At 33.6% G+C, this 20,909-nt stretch overlaps 2 protein-coding genes across 7 annotated transcripts in view; both read left to right on the forward strand.

Moving 5' to 3' along the window:
* Positions 1–20,909, forward strand: part of pan (transcription factor pangolin) — an 808,803-nt gene that overhangs the window by 580,476 nt on the left and 207,418 nt on the right. The window lies entirely within an intron of this gene.
* On the forward strand, positions 1,349–19,327 carry LOC140449462 (superoxide dismutase [Cu-Zn]-like). 2 transcript variants are annotated; one of them, XM_072542642.1, is made up of 3 exons: positions 1,349–1,506; positions 8,121–8,355; positions 18,983–19,327. In XM_072542642.1, exons 2-3 carry the CDS (start codon positions 8,133–8,135, stop codon positions 19,279–19,281), a joined length of 522 nt encoding a protein of 173 aa, XP_072398743.1. In that variant the 5' UTR covers positions 1,349–1,506; positions 8,121–8,132; the 3' UTR covers positions 19,282–19,327. The 2 variants fall into 2 exon arrangements, with proteins under 2 accessions (XP_072398743.1, XP_072398744.1); XM_072542643.1 differs by lacking the exon at positions 18,983–19,327 and adding an exon at positions 12,507–12,883.

A 20,909-nucleotide genomic window follows, 5' to 3' on the forward strand; every position in this document is an offset into this window, starting at 1 on the left:
AGCTGGGAGAAAATTAAAAACAACAATAAAGAAGCAGCAACAGAAGATCTAGGAAAACGCAAAGTCATACTGAACAAAAGAAACAACAACAATACACCATGGTTCAGAAAAGAAATAAAAGAGAAATGTAAAGAGAAACGAGAGGCCTACTCAAAATACAAAACATCAAATACTCCAGAATCCTGAGACACCTATAGAAGAATAAGAAATGAAACAAAGCAGTTGGTAAGAAGAACAAAAAATGAACACTGAACATGAACAGTTTACAAAAAGGATGGAAAGCGACTTCTACGGTACACAAAAACAAATATGGAGATTCATAAGAAACCAACGAAAAGAAATGGCAGAATTGATGGAATATAATAACATACCAGCAAACCAATGGGAAAGATACCTGACGGAACTGTTTAAAGGAAAGGAAAAAAGTAATCAACACAAAAACGTACCTGAATTACGACACGAAATAAAAATCAGTTTTCAGGAAGTAAGAAGTGCAAGATACCAGACGCATAAAGAAACAACATAATGATACCAATGTTCAATAAATAAAGGAGGTAATAACAATAAAGGAGATAAAGAAGACCCCAACAAGAGACATAATCTACTGAACAGCGCACTTAAGCTTACTACAAAAGTCCTTATCAAGAAAATCAATAAACTAACAACTTTATCAGATGAACAACAAGGATTCAGATCCGGAAGATCCTGCGTAGACGTCGTCTTTGTACTAAGACAACGGAAACAGGAGTGGAAAGAACACATTAGTAGAATGGCAGAGGATAAGATAGTACGAAAAGTACGAGACAATGCACCAAATCACCAAATAGACGAAGAAATATTGGCAGACTAAGAAAAAGATGGTGCGATAATTTAAACAACTTAGGAGGCTAATATTGAAGAAGAAACAGGCTTTAAAGCCTACATACAAGAAGGAAGAAGTAGAAGAAGCAGAAGATCGAGAAGCTTTGCTAATGGTGATCGCCAACTTCTTATATCTTTGATATGACACGCGAAGAAGAAGAATGTCGGGAACCATTCTCTGTAAAAGATGACGTTGCCGCAATTTTTATTTGCCACAATAGTAACCTGTTAAAAAATCGTAAAATACAGACACTTAGACGATATTTTCTATCGTTGTTTTTGAATTTCTAGATAAATATATTACTGAAAAATTACATAATTTTTAATTTTAATCTAACTACACTAAAATTGAATTTTTTATCGTTTTTGATTATTATATTTTACCAGTTCGTTAAATTTCCGATAAAATATGACCATTGTTTTTCTCGTCGATCGTAATAATCGTTTAATGTTTTCTTTTGAATACGCCACTGCAATTGAAGATAGTGGGAGACCATTACCATATTATATAAAACCTTGTTTTTCGACATACTGGTTGTGTTATTATATGATTGTATCACCTTGACTCCTTAGTCTCTTTTCCTAAGAGTATTTAGACGACTAAAGACGTTTAAGTGGATCAGTTGCGGTGGAAACAAGAAACCGGTAAGTACATTTTTGATAAAAAAATTATGTAATTGGTGTATTTTTGCAATTATTTGTTATTATTTATGAAATAATTTGTAGATAGCTTGTACACCGTGGTATTTGCATCAAATGCACTTGATAAGAAGTGAATATAAGTTGCTGTTGCGTGTAAACAGTATTTCATTTTCTAAAAACTAGTGTTGTTACTTTGTCCAGTTATTAGTGGACGTAAGTAGTTAATTACAAACATTTATCTTGTAGCCTTTATGAATCTATAAAATCTTGTTTGTGACCATTCTAGTAGATATTTTAATGGCATTTCTGGATGTTTAAATTACGATATGAATTTAGATCTGAAAAATTCTTATTTTCTATTGCGTGTGTCTTCGTTTTTGAGCGCATGAGATGGAGTAGGATCCTGTATTTTGTCTCTTTAATTACGTGGTCATTGCAGTGGTCTCGTGCTTACAGTGTCTCTTACATAATAGCTTTTAGTACTCTTTACAGAGTCAGTTTGTTGTTTACCGATTGTGTGCCTAGTTATAAAATACTTTTTGTATAATTATATCTCGAGTGTCTATTTATTTTGTTTCAAAATTACTATAAATCTTTTTCTTTGCGTGCCATCTCCGCGATGGAGGTTGGCAATTATCATGGCTATTCTGATCTTAGATGCTGCCACTCTGAACAGTTCGATTGATGTGCATCCGTACCATTCCCTCAAGTTACTCAATCATGAGATTCTTCTCCTTCCTACACTTCTCTTGCTCTGAATTTTCCCTTGTATAATTAATTAAGTATGTTGTATCTTTCATTACGCATAACGGGCTTCAGGTATTGCAACTTTCGTGTATTAATGGTTTCCAATATTTCCATTCTTTTGTTGATTCTTTTCATGACTTCGTTGTTTGTTACATGCTTGGTCCAAGATATCTTCAGGATTCTTCTATACACCCACAGTTTGAGCTTCCAACTTTTTAGTAGCCGATGCGTTAAGTGTCCATGCTTCTATCTTGTAAAGCAGAGTCGAGAAAATATATCACCTTGCCAGCCTAACTCTCAAGTCTAATTTCAGTTCTCTTGCACATAGTACCCTTCTTATTTTTTTTAAGTTTGTTCGTGCTTTCTCTATTCGAACTTTGATTTCTGTGGAGTAATCGTTTGTGTGATTAATTATTGTGCCAAGATAATTGTAATTGTCAACTTGTTTTAGCGTTTTACCGTTCATTGTCAGGCTTCCGTCATTATTTTGGGTTTTTGATATCCTCATACATTTTGTTTTCTTGATGTTTATTGATAATCCATATTCTTCTCCATACTCAACTATCTTGTTCATTAGCTTTTGGGGGTCTTGGAGGTTGTCTGCTACAATGATAGTATCGTCCGCATATCTAATATTGTTAATTGCTGTTCCATTGACCTTTATTCCTGCTGTTTCTCCCTCAAGATCTCTTTTCATAATTTATAGATTTGTTATAATTCATTGTATTGTAATTGTTTTGCTTTGAGGACGTCCATTATCTTTTTGTGGCGGACTTTATCGAAAGTTATAATCTATGAAACAGACGTACATATCTTGGTTCAAATCCAAGCATCTCTGGATTAGTACGTTGAATGCAAAGAGAGCTTCACGGTTACCTACGCCCCTACGGAATCCAAATTGGGTTTCTTCAATATCCATATCAAATATTTGGTGAATGCGTTTATGGATGACCTTTAAAAACATTTTAAGTGTGTGAGACATCAGGCTTATGGTGCGGTGGTCGGTACATTCTCTAGCATTTTTCTTTTTTTGGGAGATAAATAAATGTTGAGGTCAACCATTCATTCGGTATGTCAGCTGACTGATAAATTTAATTAAAGATATTTAAGAGGACATCCACGTACTCATTTTCTATTATTTTAAGGATATCAATAGGCAGTTGATCTAGCCCCGGGCTTTTTCTGTTTCTGGTGTTCTTTAGGCATACAATATTTCTTCCTTTGTAATTTCTATACTTGTTTCTCTACCCTTAAATAATTTCTCATAATCCACAAAACAGTTCTTTATCTGATTATCATTTTATTACGAAATTGGAACCGTGCTTTGTTTATGCGTTTACAAAAGCTTTTAAAGAAAAGGTTTAGTGTAAAGCTCATTCATTTTAGTATTATAAGGTATTCTATGGTATCAGTCATCATTATCATTCTTTTTTTTGTAGTTTTATTAGATGTAGAGGTCGTCCACTCATCTGATATTTCTGGCGTTTTATGGACCGCAATAATTGTTTGGATAGTACATGTATATTGTCTTCGTTCAGCAACTTTATCAGTTCAACAGTCATCTCCTCAAGATATTTGTTTTTTTTTATATTTTAGAGTGCATATATTTTTTATCTTTATGTGCATGTCTGTTAACTGAAAGAATTCTTTCTTTCTATTTTAAAACATTTCCCACTCAATCAATTTTACTGCATCTTCTGTCTATATTTTTAACCATCTTTTTGTTTTCCACTAATTTAAATATTTTGTCGTTTCTTCACTTCTGATTGTTAGCGTTCCCCATTTAATGAGTCTTCTTGGTATGTTTTAGTGAATGTTGCAACTCCGGATTGTGTGTCCTAATGAATTTTATACAATTTTCAATTAATTCTATTTACTACTTAATCAAAGTGTTACAAAGCATATTCTGTTTGCTGTTTCTTCTTCTTCTGGTAGTATCGATCCGTTTCGGATGTTGGCGATCATCATGGCAATCTGTATTTTGCACACTGATGCACTAAAAAGATTTGTAAGTTTTTCAGTCAGGAAATCCTTTGCCTTCCTGGTCCTATTTTCCTTCTATTTTTCTTGTACTCCACCATGTCATTCGCGTATCTGATGTTATTGATACCTTCTCCGTTAATTCGAATTACAGCTTCAACATTATCTACTGCTTGTTGAAAGAGTAACAGCAGGGTTGATAGTATACATCCCTGTCGGACCCCACGATTGATTTTGATATCATCGGATTCTTCTTCCTTTGTACGGATAGACGATGTTTGATTTCACACGATGTTTGCCATTTACCACATCCGAAACGCCATGTTTTCTTATAATAAAGAATATATAAGTAAAGTGACAAGAATGGATATATTAGGGGTGAACTTACGGCAGTCTTGGTAGTTTTTGGTTTAGTTGTTTCGATTGTCGTTTTTACTTGAGCCTCGTCGGAATTTCAGTGCAAGATAATGATGTTTAGATGGTGGTATCTTATTAACCTTCTTCATTTTGAAGAGTTTCTTCTTTGACTTGAATGCGAATTTTTTAACCTGTTATTTTCTTTAGACATTTTGCCTTTTTGCCGGTGGCTGGACGTTTTTTTAGTTTAGTTGCTAGTCCAATTTAATTTTTTTTCTGAACTAGGCTTTGTAGATCTAGCCAATGACAATGAGGTAAACACTAACTTGAAAGGCCCCATTTGTTTATGTCATTGTTCGAACAGCTCATAAAAACTCTTCTCCAATAAAAGTGCATTTATAATTAGTGACTGGCTTTCTCTTTTTTTCTTTTTTCGGCAGTCGACAGATCTTTTGCTTTATACCTTTTTTTATTTTTAAATGCATATTTACAATCACATTTACTTACGCCCATTTTCACCTATGTAACCTAGTCTTCTGGCCAAGTCCTCTTCAGTCTTGGTTCCTCTATTGGTGGCTGATGCTCCTAGGTCATTGTGGATGTTTGCATTGCTCACATACCAAGGGGCGTTAGCCATCATACGCAATGTTTTTGATTGGAAGGTTTCCAAAATTTTTGTGTTTAAAGACTTGCTACAGGCTACCAACCTACGCCGTAGGTCATATTGGTTTTAGAATGACTTTTTAAAGCAGTATTTTTTTCTCCAATGACAGTTGTGACTCTCTGCCAAGTAACCAATTCATTTGTTTTAATTTTATATTGAGCTGAGTTTTTTGGCGTTAATATGTTGCTTCCAGGTGAGCTTTCGGACCAAATGCAACCCGAAGATATTTCACAGCGTCGCTAACAGGTATTGTCTTGTTGTAAGTGTGATTTGGGCTGATTTTTCGTTATTAACTTTAATTTTCCATTTTGTCAACCAATTCTCTAATGTACGCAAGTAATTTTACTGCTTTTCAGATGCTATGTCTGGGTCTTTGTTTGAAAATAAAACGGTTGTATTATCGACAAAAGTCGCCACTGTGACGTCATCTTTAATAGGTATGTCAGCAGTAAAGATTAGGTACAAGAAGGGGCCGAGGACACTTCCCTGAGAAACTCTAGATTGGATTGAGTGATAGGTTGAGAAATCATTATAGATTTTTACTTGGAACGAACGTTCGTTAATATAGAACTTCAGACTTTACACAAACCAGTTTACACAAACAGACAAACCGTTGTGCCAGACTTTATCAAAAGCCTGCTGAATACTGAGAAATACTGAGGCACACATAGTCTTTTGTTCAAATTTTTTTTGTATTTTATTGAGGTTTATGTTTGGGTCTAATGTTCTCGAGGATACAGTTTCGCTTATTCTATTTAGCAGAAGTCTTTCAAATATCTTGGGCATCAATGATAACAAGGTTATGTAGGCAATTTACCTTGCAGTTGTTAACAAGTTCACACTAGTATCAGATACCAAGTATTTTTTAAAGGTTTATCCCCTTACATATTCCTTTCTGTACAGCTATGACAAATATATTGACTTATTAATTATGACGAAATTATCATTTTAGAAAATATTGATTTGGTTTTCGTTTATTAAACCAACATTCAATTAGTTGTGTTCATTCTACAAATAGCAACAAGATTGTTAAAATTTCCAACTAATAAATTTCCTAAACTCATTAATGTTGCTAACCACAATCACAGGCAAATAGAAAAACGGTTGTGGTTATCAACAAATAACATTTACATAAAATTAAATTTTAACACGTTTTTAAAATATTGGAATAGGTTTTTTAAATACATAGTTAGTACTTAATGAGGTTTTTAATTTCTTTGTTATTGTTCACAAGTTTTTTAAATGTGTGCTTGAAAAATACTAAAAGTACATAATAAACATCAAATGTTCTCCAGATTCGACAATTTTACAACATTCGCTAACATATACGGTACCCATAATAATTTGGCTATGAAATTACACGAGATCAAGTCTCCCCTTGGCGTTTTCATTTTAATTTGTATTTTGCTACCTTTTTGTCTTGTTTTTCATATCGTCGATCCACACTTCTCTTGTGTACTCTTTGTACATTTGCAAGCTGTCCTTTCCAAGACCATTTCAGTGCAGCAGAGCGTTGTACTACATCCTTCACTTAAAATTAATTCCCAGCATAAGTTGTTCCACTGCACGCTGTGTTACTCACATTTTATTGGAGGCTCGTATAGTCGCTTTAACGTAATTACCATGCACATTCTTCGGTATACTTCCGCGTATTCGTTTCCTCTGTTTAAGTTTATTAAATGACCCAAGTAAACACATTCTATCACTCTTTCTATCAATTCCTCCGCCACAGTAGCTGGTACTTTCTCCAAAAGTAAGAATCTTCGTTTTTGTTAGATTAATTTTGAAACCTGTACTTTCAGAAACAAAAGCGGAGATGACTCAGGTATCGTTAGTCAATATTTAAACCTTTTTCTCCCTTTTAAGCTGCTTGAAAACGTTCTCTTAATATCTGTAAATATTTGATTGTAAATATGTTATTGTCCAGGATCACAGTATCATCTGCATATCGAACATTTTTTATTGATATGCCACTAATTTTGATGCCTTCATTGTACTCTTTCGGTGCCTTTACAAATTTTTTTTCCGTGTGTAGGTTGAATAGCAGTGGAGAAAGAATGCAGCCCTGTCTCACCTTCTTAGAAATGGTTGTTTTGACCCACTATATACACATGTATATAAACAATTAACTATCAGTAAAATATCCATATATGTACTGTTCAAATTTATTCGTGGTTATCATTTGATTTGTTTCATATTCGAATGACACACGGTTTCTAAATTATGTTTTTCCTATATTTCGCCATATGGATGGCCCTTTTATTGACCAATGTGGTGTCTTTGAGCTCTCAACCTTATTTCATATGTAAGTAGTTAAGAAGGTGGCCGTTCTCCTTGCGTTTCATCACATACACATCTGTCATTGTCTGTGTAAAGTTAATTAGTCATTTTACTATTATATGCTACTGCCAGCTATTCTGCAGTCTGCAGTGTAAGCTTCTGAGCACTTCTTCCACAGTTATTTCCAATGATCGTGGATGCACTTGTCGGTACAGAAAGCTTTTACGGACTTGTATCTTAATGGCTTCTTTAATTTGTCGAACAATGAGTGTTTTGGTTTTATTGAACATCAAAGTAAAAAAACTTCTGTTACAAGTAGTATATTTATTTAAAAAATTAACTAACCATAAAACCAAACGGTGGCTGGGTTTAATTGATGAAAAGATACTTAAAAGTATTCAATTATACGGCAGTATGTCGATGTAATTGTATTATCAACCGGGAACGTAAGTCGCTCCTCTAAGTAAACTATTTGTACATTCGAACTATCCAACATTTATTTTGCCATCTAAGAGTTTTCTCGTATAGAGATTTTTCGCGTATTAACACCCAAAAACAGTTTTAATACAATTTGTTACTTCTTTTTAAGAATTAGAGCAAAATGATCAAAATCGCATTGTGTGCTGCCATTTTGGCGATAGCCTACGCCGAGGAAGGTACCGTATATCTATTTGATCCTACTGGAAAGAGCGGTGTCTCCGGTAACGTTAGATTCTTACAACTACCAAACGGCATTAACGTCGTTGGAGAGATCCGCGGATTGCCACCAGGAAAACACGGATTCCACATCCATCAAGAAGGCAATATCAGTCCTAGTTGTTTAGGTAAGTACCTTATATCTAGTCCAAATTCATCTAGATTGATAAATTATGTACATAGTGATTGAATAGCTGCTTTGATCTATTAGAATGAAAGAAAGGTACTGGTAATTTTGGTAATGGTAATAAGGGTAGTTATTATTATACTGCTAATGCTAATAATGGACTAATATGTATTTTGATATTTATACATATAAAAAATAACATGTTAACTGAAAAAAGGGAAGAAATCTAATGGCACATTTGTAAATAAACTATTTATGTCAAAACTTATTAAAATATTATTTGAATTAATTTGAATTAATAAAACACCCGGTATCTTTGTTAGTGATGAAGTATAATCCATCAAGTACGGGGTTGTTTTGGGACACCTAAGTGTCCCATTTCTTTCAGTTCTTGTGTAACGCGTGTTAGTTTTCCAAAGAAACACCATATATAATAAAGGATAAAAATATACGGGGAGCGGTGACAGTGAAATTAAGGCATTAACACAAACACGCAAGCTCTTCTTCTTATAGTGCCGTGCACCTATAGTGCGTTGGCGAATTATCTTAAAGCCGGACGTCTGTCTTTTGCGGCATGCAAAAGATCGCCAGTGTTATTTATGCCTGTCCAGTTCTTTATGTTCCGTAGCCACGACATTTGTTTGCGACCTACTCCTCTCTTGCCTTTAATCTTTCCCTGTATGATTAGTTGAGGGATTGCGTATTTTTTTTCTCTCAGAATATGACCGAGGTATCCAATTTTTCGTACCTTGATCAAATTGAGTAGTTCTCTCTTAGTATTTGCCTCTCTTAACACTTCCTCGTTTCTCACCCTATATGTCCATGGTATTAATTAAGGCCTCCAACGTATTAATGGAAGGTACTCTTAACGTCCATGTTTCCATTTCTTGTTGAGAATCCCATTGATCATTCATCATCATTCCCAAGTATTTAAATGTTTTCACTTGATCGATTGGAGCATTATCTACTTGCAGTTGTATTCCTAAAAGTGCGTTTTTTTCTTATTGCCATGCATTTAGTTTTTTCAGCATTTATCTTAAAGCCATCTATTTTTCCTACGGTGTTTATTTTATTTAACATCAACTGCATATCATGTTCGTTGTCTGTTATAACGCGGTGTCGTCGGCGTAACGAATGTTATTTATCGTGAACCCGTTTACCTTTATTCCACACTCGGAGCCTTCCAGTGCCTCTGCAAAAATGTTCTCCACATAGAGATTGAAGGGCATAGGAGACAAAATACACCCCTGTCGCACCACTCTTAAAATTTCAAATTCTTCTGTGTTGGTTGATTTGTTCAGTCTCATTTGTGCTTTTTGATTCCAATAGAAATTCTGGATAACTATTATATCTTTATCGTCAATGTTAGCGTTGTGTAGCATTTTTATTATTGCGTCATGTTGTACGGTGTTAAACGCTTTTTCATAATCGAGGAATGTTATGACTATATCCTTTCGTTGATCCATGCAGTTTTGTACAAGCGTATTCAAGCAGAAAGCTGCTTCACGTGTACCTAGTCCGCTCTTGTAAGTAACTGCCACAATTGTCATTTGTTGAAGGATGAAAAAATTATACAGTGAAATTGATGTAAAAGATATATCAATAATATATTTTTGCATAACTTGCAAACCAAACGGATTATCATCGTCAAAAACAAAAATATACCTGACAATTTAACTGATATCACCATAGATGGAGAAAAAGTGAAGATAGTATCATACAAATATGTTGTGAAGGAAAAAATGGAACCTATCTTAGGAAATCAAAAGCAAAATAGAGCAAGCCAGAACAACATTTTACAAAATGCAACAAAAGGTGTTAAGGTTCTCGCAGGACAAGATGATAACGTACATCTAATAATCACATCGTTTATGTTTACAAATTTTTGATTTCCCTTTTAAATAATATCTATTAATCGACTTCCTGCGCAATCTCGTTACTAAAATATTTACCCGAATATCGTAAACCCCTACAATCGCATTCATCATTAGTATAATTTTTGATGATTACCTCTCGGTCGAATTCAAATCCATTACAATAATATTTAACATAACATAATGAATTCGCAATTACGCTACTAAACAATAATTACTTTCTGTTTTGTTTTAGTTAATGAATAAACGACAATAGATAATTTTGGGGGATAATTACATAAAATATCACTGATAATGAATCATCGCACTAAACTATTCGAGGTGTTAGTTGTATCACGAGTAATAAAATGAATTTAATAATGAAAATTAGAGAGCGGTTAGGTTATTTTCGAATTGGGATCTATTATTTAATATATAAAAGATATTTATTATCGTCGTTGATATCTGATATACATTATTAGATTGTTTACGGCTTTGTCGAGCACCGGATAAGATTAATATGTACTGTGGATCAGTACTTACTCGCAATACTTATACTACCAATTTGAATGACTTACAACTTGTCAAGAGAGTATATTCTTTGTAATTTCTGTACAATAAGTACACAGGGTTTTGTATTTTGCCACAGTCATCGTTCGGTAGTGGTTTCAATCTTGGTGGATGCCTTAGTTGGAATCCCGTGGGCCATTCTATCTATTTTTAAATGTGTTTTAAGTAAACTTGAGTAAGTAAACTTGTTAATCGCAATGGATAGGTAATCAGGTCAAAGGGAGTATTACGGTGGCCCCATGACTCAAAATTTTAGACTTTATGGATCTTTTGGGAAAGCTAATGTGAGAGACCGTTAAAATTGTTTGTCAATAGGAATTTTCATGCGATCGGTTTTTTGAAATAAGGGTTTTCCTCTAGCATGTTTGACTTTTCCTTCAATGATTTCTGATAATACACTTCTTCTTAGGCTGCCTGTGCGCTCAGAACGTTGGCGATCATTCTGGCTATGATGTGGTGAAATTCTGTACCCCTGTCTCACCCCCCTTACGATTTTGACTTGATATTCTCCATCTATTCGGAGCACCGCTGATGGATTCCAATACAGGTTAGCTATTATTTTTAGGTCCCTTCCGTCAATCCCTGTCATCTTCAGCACTTCTACTATCGAAAGCCTTCTTGTAGTCAATAAGGCATGCAAAAACATCACAGCTGACATCTCTACGCTCTACATCTAAATAAAGCTTCTCTCGCACCAACGGCGTTCACAAATCCAAACTGATTGGGCGCAATTTGTTTCTCACATTTCCGGTAAATTCTTTTGTGGATGACTTTTAAAAACAGCTTCAGCAGATGGCTGATTAGACTTATGGTCCTATAGTCTTTACAAACTTTTCCTCCTGGTTTTTTGGGCACTGGTACGAACTCCGATTGGAGCCACTCTACTCGTATTTTTCCTGCCTTGTATATTTCATTAAATATTTCAGTTATTATACCTTTCGATGGACATTGAAGTTATCCAATCGACTCTGATACTGCTCTATTTCTTGACATTGTTCTGTTTTTGTTTCTCTTTTCTCTCTTCTTCTTCTCTTATCTTTCTTCTGAGGATGGTATCTATTCTCTTATATTCTTGGTGATTTTCTTAGTTTCTTTTCTCTGATCCATAAGTTCAAGCATTTCATCGGTCATCCACGATTTCTGTTTTTCTTTCTTTAGGTGTTGTTCTTTTATTTCTCTCACTGTTTCTTGTATGATGTTCCTCTATAGTTCCTGATAATACACTACTTACTATTATTATTGAATAACGAGTGTTAAGTGCACGAAAGGTACATTTAAACGTTTGAATCTTTGTTTTAACATCCTTTATAAATAAGAACTTATACTTAGATAATTAGTTTTCAAGGTTTGTCCTTACTGACGTTATTTACTTAATTGTTAGTAATATATGTATGCTAATAAGGTTAAGGGTTAACTTTTCACCAGTAGTGTTTTTAGCATGTTTGTGTGATATTTTTAACTCTGCATGATGCTGTAGGATCCTCATCAACATTAATAATTGCTAAATTCTCATCATTGTAGATATTGCATGAACAGAAAGGTATGTAGATGCCACCAAAATTATATACATAACTGAATTCTTTACTAAAATGATGCATACTATTGAATATTTTAATTTTAAATGATGTACACCATTGACCATGTAAACCTTTAAAATACTAATTAGTAAGGAATTTAGATATGTTCAGTCATTGATTCTTTTCTTAACGCGACTGATTCTTATGTACAGCTGCTGGTGGCCATTTCAACCCATTCGACAAACATCACGGTGGTCCAGATGATGCCGACCGCCACGTTGGAGATCTTGGAAATATAGAAGCTGATAAAAATGGTGTTGCACTAATCGATTTCCACGATAACAAGATCTCTTTTGACGGAAAGACCAGCATTTATGGTAGGTCCGTCGTCGTTCACGAAAAAGTCGATGATTTAGGAAAAGGAGGACACCCAGATTCGCTCAAAACGGGAAACGCTGGAGGAAGACTGGCATGCGGTGTAGTCGGCGTGGTCACCGTTAAATAATTTTGTTGTTGTTTGTTTTAGTTTATATGTTTATAAAGTATTGTATTATATATCTTTATTTTTAAATATACTATTTTGACTATATTTTCTTAATCCTTTTCCTATGGTAGATGAAACCGCGTCGAAAGGTAAAGCACTACGAAACTAAATAAAGATTATCAGTATTATGGGTTTATAGCCCTATGTGGTCATGTGGGTCATAACCTCTTCAAGAATATCTGTTCAATATTACCAACCTTGTTGGGGGTTTTCCTTTTTTCCTCTGCCCAAAGGGTCCATCAAAGTTCCATTTATATTACTGGCTTCTTGTCTCGCCATTATTGTATCGTTGACACCATCTTTGTATTGTAGTTTTTTTAACTGTCTTCATCTTTCTCAGCTTTTCTCTTTATATGAGTCACTTTTCCTTAACCTTCGTCGCCTGTCCATCCAGTATTCTTCACCTAAACCTTTTTAAGTCCTCTGCCACACAGTCCTTCCATATTATCCTCAGTTTTTCTCTACCAAGTCAGTTTTTTTAACTACCTGTTTGTTCTTTATTTACCAATGGTTAAGATCACGCTTTTTTTACTGGTTTTAAGCAGTATCTAAACCTGCAGACGCTACTTAACACAATGCGTGATGCTGGAGAGCAATTTGGTGTAACAATAAACATAAAAAATACAGCAACCATGGTTATCAGAAAGAGGAGTAGAGTCATAAGAAGGATCCAGATCAAAAATGAAGATAGTGAACAAGTTGACAAAATGAAATACCCAGGAATCTGGATTACTGTAGAACTAGAATCCGAAATTCAGTCAAGAATATAGCAATCGAGAGCAGCCTTTTTGAAAAAGAGAAGTTTTTTGAATAACCAAAGACTCCGTCTGCAAATCCGGTATTGGATGGTAAAATGTTATATCCAGTTTAGTCTTCTTTATGGCGCCAAAACTTGGACTGTTAATTTTGACTTTATTAGAAAGCTAATAACTTTTGAGATGTAGCTTTTTAAGAGACTTTTAACATTACCATCGACAGATCAGGATAGCCTGTGAACAGGGTCAGGATAGCCTTGATGATTTCCAATCTCCGATAGGAGTGGCACAAGAAGAAGAAGATCGACAGATCGTAGTACGAACGAAATGGTGTTGCGCAGAATGGGAAAAGACAGAGAACTTTTGATCACCATTAAAAGGAGGAAGACAGCTTATTTGGGGCACATACTTAAAAATGATAAGTATGAATTGTTGCAGCTGATGATGAAGCGTAAAATCAAATGGAAAACGAGGTCCTGGTAGACGACAAATTACTAGTTGAAAAACATTCGCCACTGAACCGGATTAAACACAGAGAAACTTTTAAATTTTAAGAAAAGCAGTAGAGTCGACTAGAAGAAGAAAATTTGCTTGAGCATCAGAATTTTAGTAATCCCTTGTAAAATTATCATGACCACTCTGTACCGGATAATTTTCTGTGTCTTTTGAATATGTAATGAGGGTACTGTGCTGCCAACATTTAAAAACTGTTTGTATAGCTATAAAAATCGTTAGTGGTTTCTCCTCCTTCTTTTCTCTTTCACTTACCACAAATCATTCTTCCTTCTACAGGAGTTCCTATTTCTTTCTGCTTTTTATGAAACATAGATAATGGCTCAAATGAGCACAATAATCATAATATGGTGAGGTACCACCAAACTATTTGCAAATAATTCACTTGACGTTTAGTCAGTCTAATCTTTAACAAATACAGATAAATTAATAACAAATTCCGGTGCAACAATAAAACATTAATTATATAGGGAAAATTATTATGATCCCGAAAAAATTCATTTGCTGATATACTATGACAACTATTGTCTTCGGCAATAGATCGTCTTATGTCAGGCTGCAGTAGCTGACTAATAAAAAAGATTAACTTAAAATTAGTTGGTTTCTATCGATATGGTTAGCTCTTTGGCTTTTATGTTTATGCTTTAAAAATTTTATGACAGCTATAGCAGTGAAGCGTATAGAAGTGCTTACTGCTAAATTAAGTGCTTACACTATAGCGTGTCTTATTTAAACTAACAAGATAGTGCACTATTCTAAGATGCACACGCGCACAAGCACTATGATCTGCTTTTCACTATCACTTCAACTAGTTCAAAAGGTTTTGTCTGCTTCAATCTTCCAGGTTGTCCAGTAGTAGCAAGCAGCTGCATTGCTTCAATATTCTTGTGCCTATCTTCTTGATGATTATATCCTCAGTTTCTATTCCGAGGTCCCTAGCGAGGTCACTATTTGCCAAGTACCAAGGAGCACACCCAAATAGTGGGCATACAGGTCTCATTTAGTTCTTACCTTTTTTGCTTGACGTGATCTTTCCAGCGTAGTTTGGCATCTAATATTATACCTAAATACTTAGCAGTATCTGCTTAAGGTACTTGGATATTGTTGACTGTAACTGGTATATATTGTATTTTTTTGTTGGTAAAATTCTTATGAACATATTTAGCTTCATTTAGCCTGATTCTCCATTTTTTTGTCGAACTATGGATTTGCTTAACTGCTATTGGATCTTGTTGGTCGCCTCTTCACTAGTCACTCCTACTGCTTGGATAGCCGTATCATTAGCAAAGGTGGGTACTGTGTTCTCTTCCAGTATATAGCAAACTGCCTTGTGTAACAGTTGCTCTAATTTCGTTGTGAGTACTGTTTGGGCAAAAAACTTTTTAATTTATGTATTAAACCTTCATACCAGACTTTATCTAAAGCCTGTGCAGCGTTAATGAAGATAGTTAAACAGACTTTCGTTTTTTGTAGCGATCTTTTAATAATATTTGATTCTGTGCACCAGGTCGGTTGTTGTTTATTCCCAAATCCGAATTGATTTGTCGGAATCAGATTTTTTGCCTCAATAATAGACTTAATTCTCTTAGAAGTTTCTTAGTTTCAGTATCGCAGGAAGCAGAGATATTGGTCTTTATGACTAAACCTGATGTATTGGTGACTTTAATTAGGTTTGTTAGATTTACGATAGCTCTTTAGGGAAGATTTTTCAGCAGCTCACCTGTAATCACATCATAAGCCGGAGCTTTCTTCGGGTTAATATTTTCTTTTATCTCTATAAGCACTTCTTTTGGTGTAATTGTCGAATCTCTTCCTCTAATTGAACAGGGTCCTTCCATCTTTCTTCATCCTCTTGACATGCATTTAGTTTGAATGTATTTTCAACATCTATAGTAAAAAGCTCTGATTTTTATGTGCACAGTTTAATAGGCGGAGAGTGAATAGGTGTTTTTAGTCTTTTAGTAACTTTCCACAAGGAATAATAGTAATAGTAATAGCTAGAAACTTACCCAATCCGTCAATTTGTTTGATAATGTGGGGTTATTATTTTAGTCATGTCATCATCATCATTGGCTCCACAACCCATGGTGGGTCTTGGCCTGCTCAAGGATAAGTCTCCATTCTCTCCCATTGTTCGCCTTGGCTTTCCAGTTTCGTACTCCCAACATTCTCAAGTCTTCCTCCATCTGATCCTTAGTGAATAGTCATGTCTAGACTTCGGCAAATATGCAAATAAAAATGTAGAAAATATGCGCATAAATATGCACGTGTTTACCCGAAAATATGCAAATATTTTACAAAATATGCATACAAATAAATAAAAAAATCGTAAAATAGTAACAATTTTATTTAAAAAAAAAGTGTACATAACTAAATATTTCCTACTATTCATTAAGATTTACATTTATTTTAAGTAACTACATCATTTTTAAGTATGAATAAACTTATTTAGAATTATGGTAACAATAAATGACCAAGTGGTGTTCAAAATTTTCTAACAAAAACTTGTGGCTTCTGTCTGAGTACATATATTTATATATGGAAAAACTTCGTTCAACATCAACTGATGTAACGGGAGCATTTTTCAAACTAACCAAAACATTTGGTTCTAAATTAATTGTTTCCGAAATATTTCCAGCTAGAACACTGACTACTTCAGAAAGAATATGGTAACCTTTATTTTTTTCCATAGTAGCTTCAAATTTTTTTAAAATATCTTTTCCAATATTACCTCTAACGTTCCGACAACATGACGCAAATTTTTTTATTAATGCTGTACTCTGAAAAGTTTCTAATGTTTCTTGTATAAAACGCGAAATTGTTAAAGCATTTGTTTTCTCAAGTTGCTGGCATGAAATAAGATGAGATTTTGGTAAGGTATCTTCTTTAAGAACACCAATCAATAAATGAGCAATATACTTTCCTAAGGAATCAGTGGTTTCGTCTACAGATATGTAAAAATAATTATTTGCAATTTCTTCCTTAATATTAATTAACACCGACGAGTATAGCCCGTTCACATTATTTCTTCTTAGAGACCGATCACTTGGAACATTAAGTTTGCAATATTTTTTTAGAAACGAACTAAAATTTACATTTGCTAATTTTGTAAGCGGTATGTTTGCAGACACTAATGCGCGACACAAGTCTTCATTAAAAGTTTCTTGCTCATCTAATTTTTTTGAAGTAGATTGGAAACATTTAGCCATTGAAGTTTGATGTTTTCCTCCTATTTTTCCTTTTTTTGCAATGTGTGAAGCAGTTCTCACATGTTGGTCTATCTGAAATTTCTTCTCACATGCTATCTATAAATAAAAATAAAAACCTTTATTTTAACCCAACCTTTAAAATATAAAAATATACAAGGTGTTTTTGGTTAATCAAATAACTGGTTTGGAAAAAAAAACACTCGCTAAGTGTTTTAAATGCAGTATTAATCTACAAATTAGTTTTTGTTACTAACCATTAGTACATCATATAACTTATTTTAAAATTCAACAAAAGTTTTTTTTTTGTTAATTCAATTACAATAAAAATAATTGTGTTTTAGAATAGCTGACTTCATAAAAAAAAGTAAAGGTGAAAAATTTTTCTAAATACACACCATTGTATTGTACCATGGACAATTTTTTCTCACTAAAGGAAGCTATTTTTCATTTAAAAACAACCTACGAGTACTAAATTTCAAGTAAATACGTTTATTGGTTTTAAAGTTATTGTTGTTGTAACTAAAAGAATTTAATTTTTTTTTTAATTTTAACACCCTGTATCTCGAAAAGTAAATAAGTTTGACCCCTCATTAACTATATCGTTTTGTTCAATTTTTCGAGAAGTATCTACAGTCAAACGTTGTAAGTGTCATTTGGAAACACCCTGTATGTATGAAATATTAGATATTTAATAGAAAATATTAGATACTTACAATTTTGCCACAGACTGAACAGTAGATTTTTCCCATATCCATAGACAGCTCTTTATAAGGTTTAATCCAAGTTGAAGCACTGGTTTTAGGCATTATAAAATCACAATCTTCCTTTTTGTTACGCACAACGAGTGTTTACGCTTTGAATATCAAAACAAAAATGATTTACAAATCTGAGCATCAAATTAGAAATGTTTAGGTACCTAATTCAATAAACTGGGAGATTTTGGAAAATCCCTAAATTAGGAACAAAACTATTAGCCGTTTACCTGCTGTTAAGATACAATAAATTGTAGATAGATTTGGGGATTAGATCATAAAATGCAAATGAGCGAACCCTTAGCGATTATCCAATAACTGAATGCCTCAGTGACCGAGACTTTCTAAGAATGTTGAGGGCTACTTAAATTGATCTTCTTTGAAATTGTAAATGTTTTGTACCTGTAGAGATTACGTACTTAGATCATTTCTTGATTAAAATGACTACAAAATTTTATACAAGAATTGAAATAAATTGGTATGTTTAAAAATTTTCAAATACAGTATAAAAATCTGAACTTTTATGCACTTTATGCAAAATTTTTAAACAAATATGCCAAAATATGAAATATTTGCATAAAATATGCACAATATGCAAAATATGCAATATGCATATTTGCCGAAGTCTAGTCATGTCACTCACGTTTAATAATATGGGCGAATGATCAGAATGTGAGTCCCAACAGTCGTAAATATCTAGCGTCGTCAATGTTTGGCTGAAATATTCCTAAGGATAAAGAAGTCTATTAGATCAGCTAGAGCAAGTTTGATAACATATTCACAATCTATTTTACTGTGATTTGGATTACTTCTGGAGACTTAATATTACCGTTAATTTATAATTTAAATAAATTAAAATCAAACTAAGACATACCTATAATTTTCTTACTAATAAATTATTATTCTCACATATAGCTGCCGGTGGCCATTTCAATCCAAAAAAAAAACTACATGGAGGTCCAGATGATTCCGTAGATCATCGTCACATTGGAGATCTTGGAAACATAGAAGCCGATGAAAATGGAATTGCATTCTTCAATTTCATCGATAGTATCATTTCTTTTAAGGGAGAGACCAACATTATTGGTAGATCCGTCGTCGTTCACGAAAAAGAGGATGATTTAGGCAAAGGTGGGCACCCCGATTCGCTCCAGACTGGAAATGCAGGAGGAAGACTTGCTTGCGGCGTAATCGGTGTGAAAACCATTTGTTAATTTTGTGTATATTTCTCTACTTATAATAAAATATGTCACGTATCAATGTTTTATTTGATTGAATTTTTAGTTTTTCTAAAAATGTAATGAACTTTGTTATTTTTAATATTTCCTGTATATATTTTTTTGCTTTTTCAAACCCTTAAAAAATACTGAATATTTTTAGTATAGTTTTCACTATTCCTGAATGCTCTCAATGTTTTTCTAGAAGTTGAATTGGAAGACATCGTTTTATCGAATGCCCCCCTCCCCACAAGCACCCGATATGAGTCGTTTAGATTACTTTATATGAAGTCACTTAAAAAATACCGTTTTTTATCTGAAGACACAAATGTTTAAAGATTTGTCTTCAGTTGTTTGAGGTGATTTTAATAAACCTTTTACTTTTATCAGTTTCGTTAAACTGTTTTAGACAGATAGATAGATAGTTTATTTGACTGGAAGTTACAGCAAGTCAAAACTAAAATTATAAATATTACAAAACAATGGAAACAATACATCAAAAATATTTAAAAATTAAAATACATAAAAACGTACAGTACATACATATAATTGAAATAATATTAAATTTGGTTATGTTCCAACTTGGCCATTCACAGATCGTATACACATACTCTCGTAATATTCACCTAATGTATAAGGACACATATTCTCTAGGTACTCTTTAAATTGGTTTTTAAAAGCTGTAGTTGAAATATTGTTTTTAAATTTTTGAGAAAGTTGATTATACAGTAGTAAACCACAGACAGTAGATGACTTCCTACTTATTTCTAAATGTCGATAGGGTACTACAAACTGTCTCTTGTTTCTTGTGTTATGTGAGTGAATATCACTGTTACGTAAAACAGTTCTTTTATTTTTATGAATTAGTATCAATAATTCCAAAATGTAAATTCTGTAAAATCTCTAAATAGGTTTTTACAAGAGAACTGATAAAAGAATCTCTAAAAGTAGAAAGTAGAATCCGGATACAAAATGAATTAACGGAAACAATAGATGTGAAAAAGGGACTACGCCAGGGAGACGCTCTATCATGCATCTTGTTCAACATCGTGCTCGAGAAAATACTGAGGGACACAACAGTCAATACACGAGGAACAATCATTAATAAAAGCGTGCAAATACTAGCATTTGCAGATGATGTTGACATAATCGCAAGATCAAGAAGAGTAATGATAGAGGCATACAACCAAATAGAACGAGCTGCACAAAATAGTGGTCTTAAAATCAATCAGACCAAAACAAAATATATGCAGGTAAGAAAAAACGCAGAAATAAGGCAGCCACAAAATATAACAATAGGAGAATACAACATAGAGGGGGTAAAAAACTTTATATACTTGGGATCCCTAGTCACGTCTGATAATAACGTTACGGAGGAAGTGAAGAGGCGAATATTTATTGCAAATAAATGTTACCATGGCTTAATTAGACACCTAAGATCAGATAACGTCGCAAGAAAGACTAAATGCCAAATATATAAAACCCTAATAAGACCGGTACTCACATATGGCTCAGAAACCTGGACACTTACTAAAAGAGAGGAAACGTTGTTAGCCACCTTCGAAAGAAAAATCTTGCGACACACATATAAGGGCACAAAAGAAAACGGAATATGGCGAAGACGA

The sequence above is a fragment of the Diabrotica undecimpunctata genome, chromosome 9 (assembly GCF_040954645.1).
Source record: "Diabrotica undecimpunctata isolate CICGRU chromosome 9, icDiaUnde3, whole genome shotgun sequence".
NCBI lineage: Eukaryota > Metazoa > Arthropoda > Insecta > Coleoptera > Chrysomelidae > Diabrotica > Diabrotica undecimpunctata.

Coding starts and splice junctions, on each gene's coding strand:
- LOC140449462 (XM_072542642.1), top strand. CDS start 8,133: ATGATCAAAATCGCATTGTGTGCTGCCATTTTGGCGATAGCCTACGCC. Junction 8,356..18,982: donor TATCAGTCCTAGTTGTTTAG/GTAAGTACCTTA, acceptor TCTCACATATAG/CTGCCGGTGGCCATTTCAAT.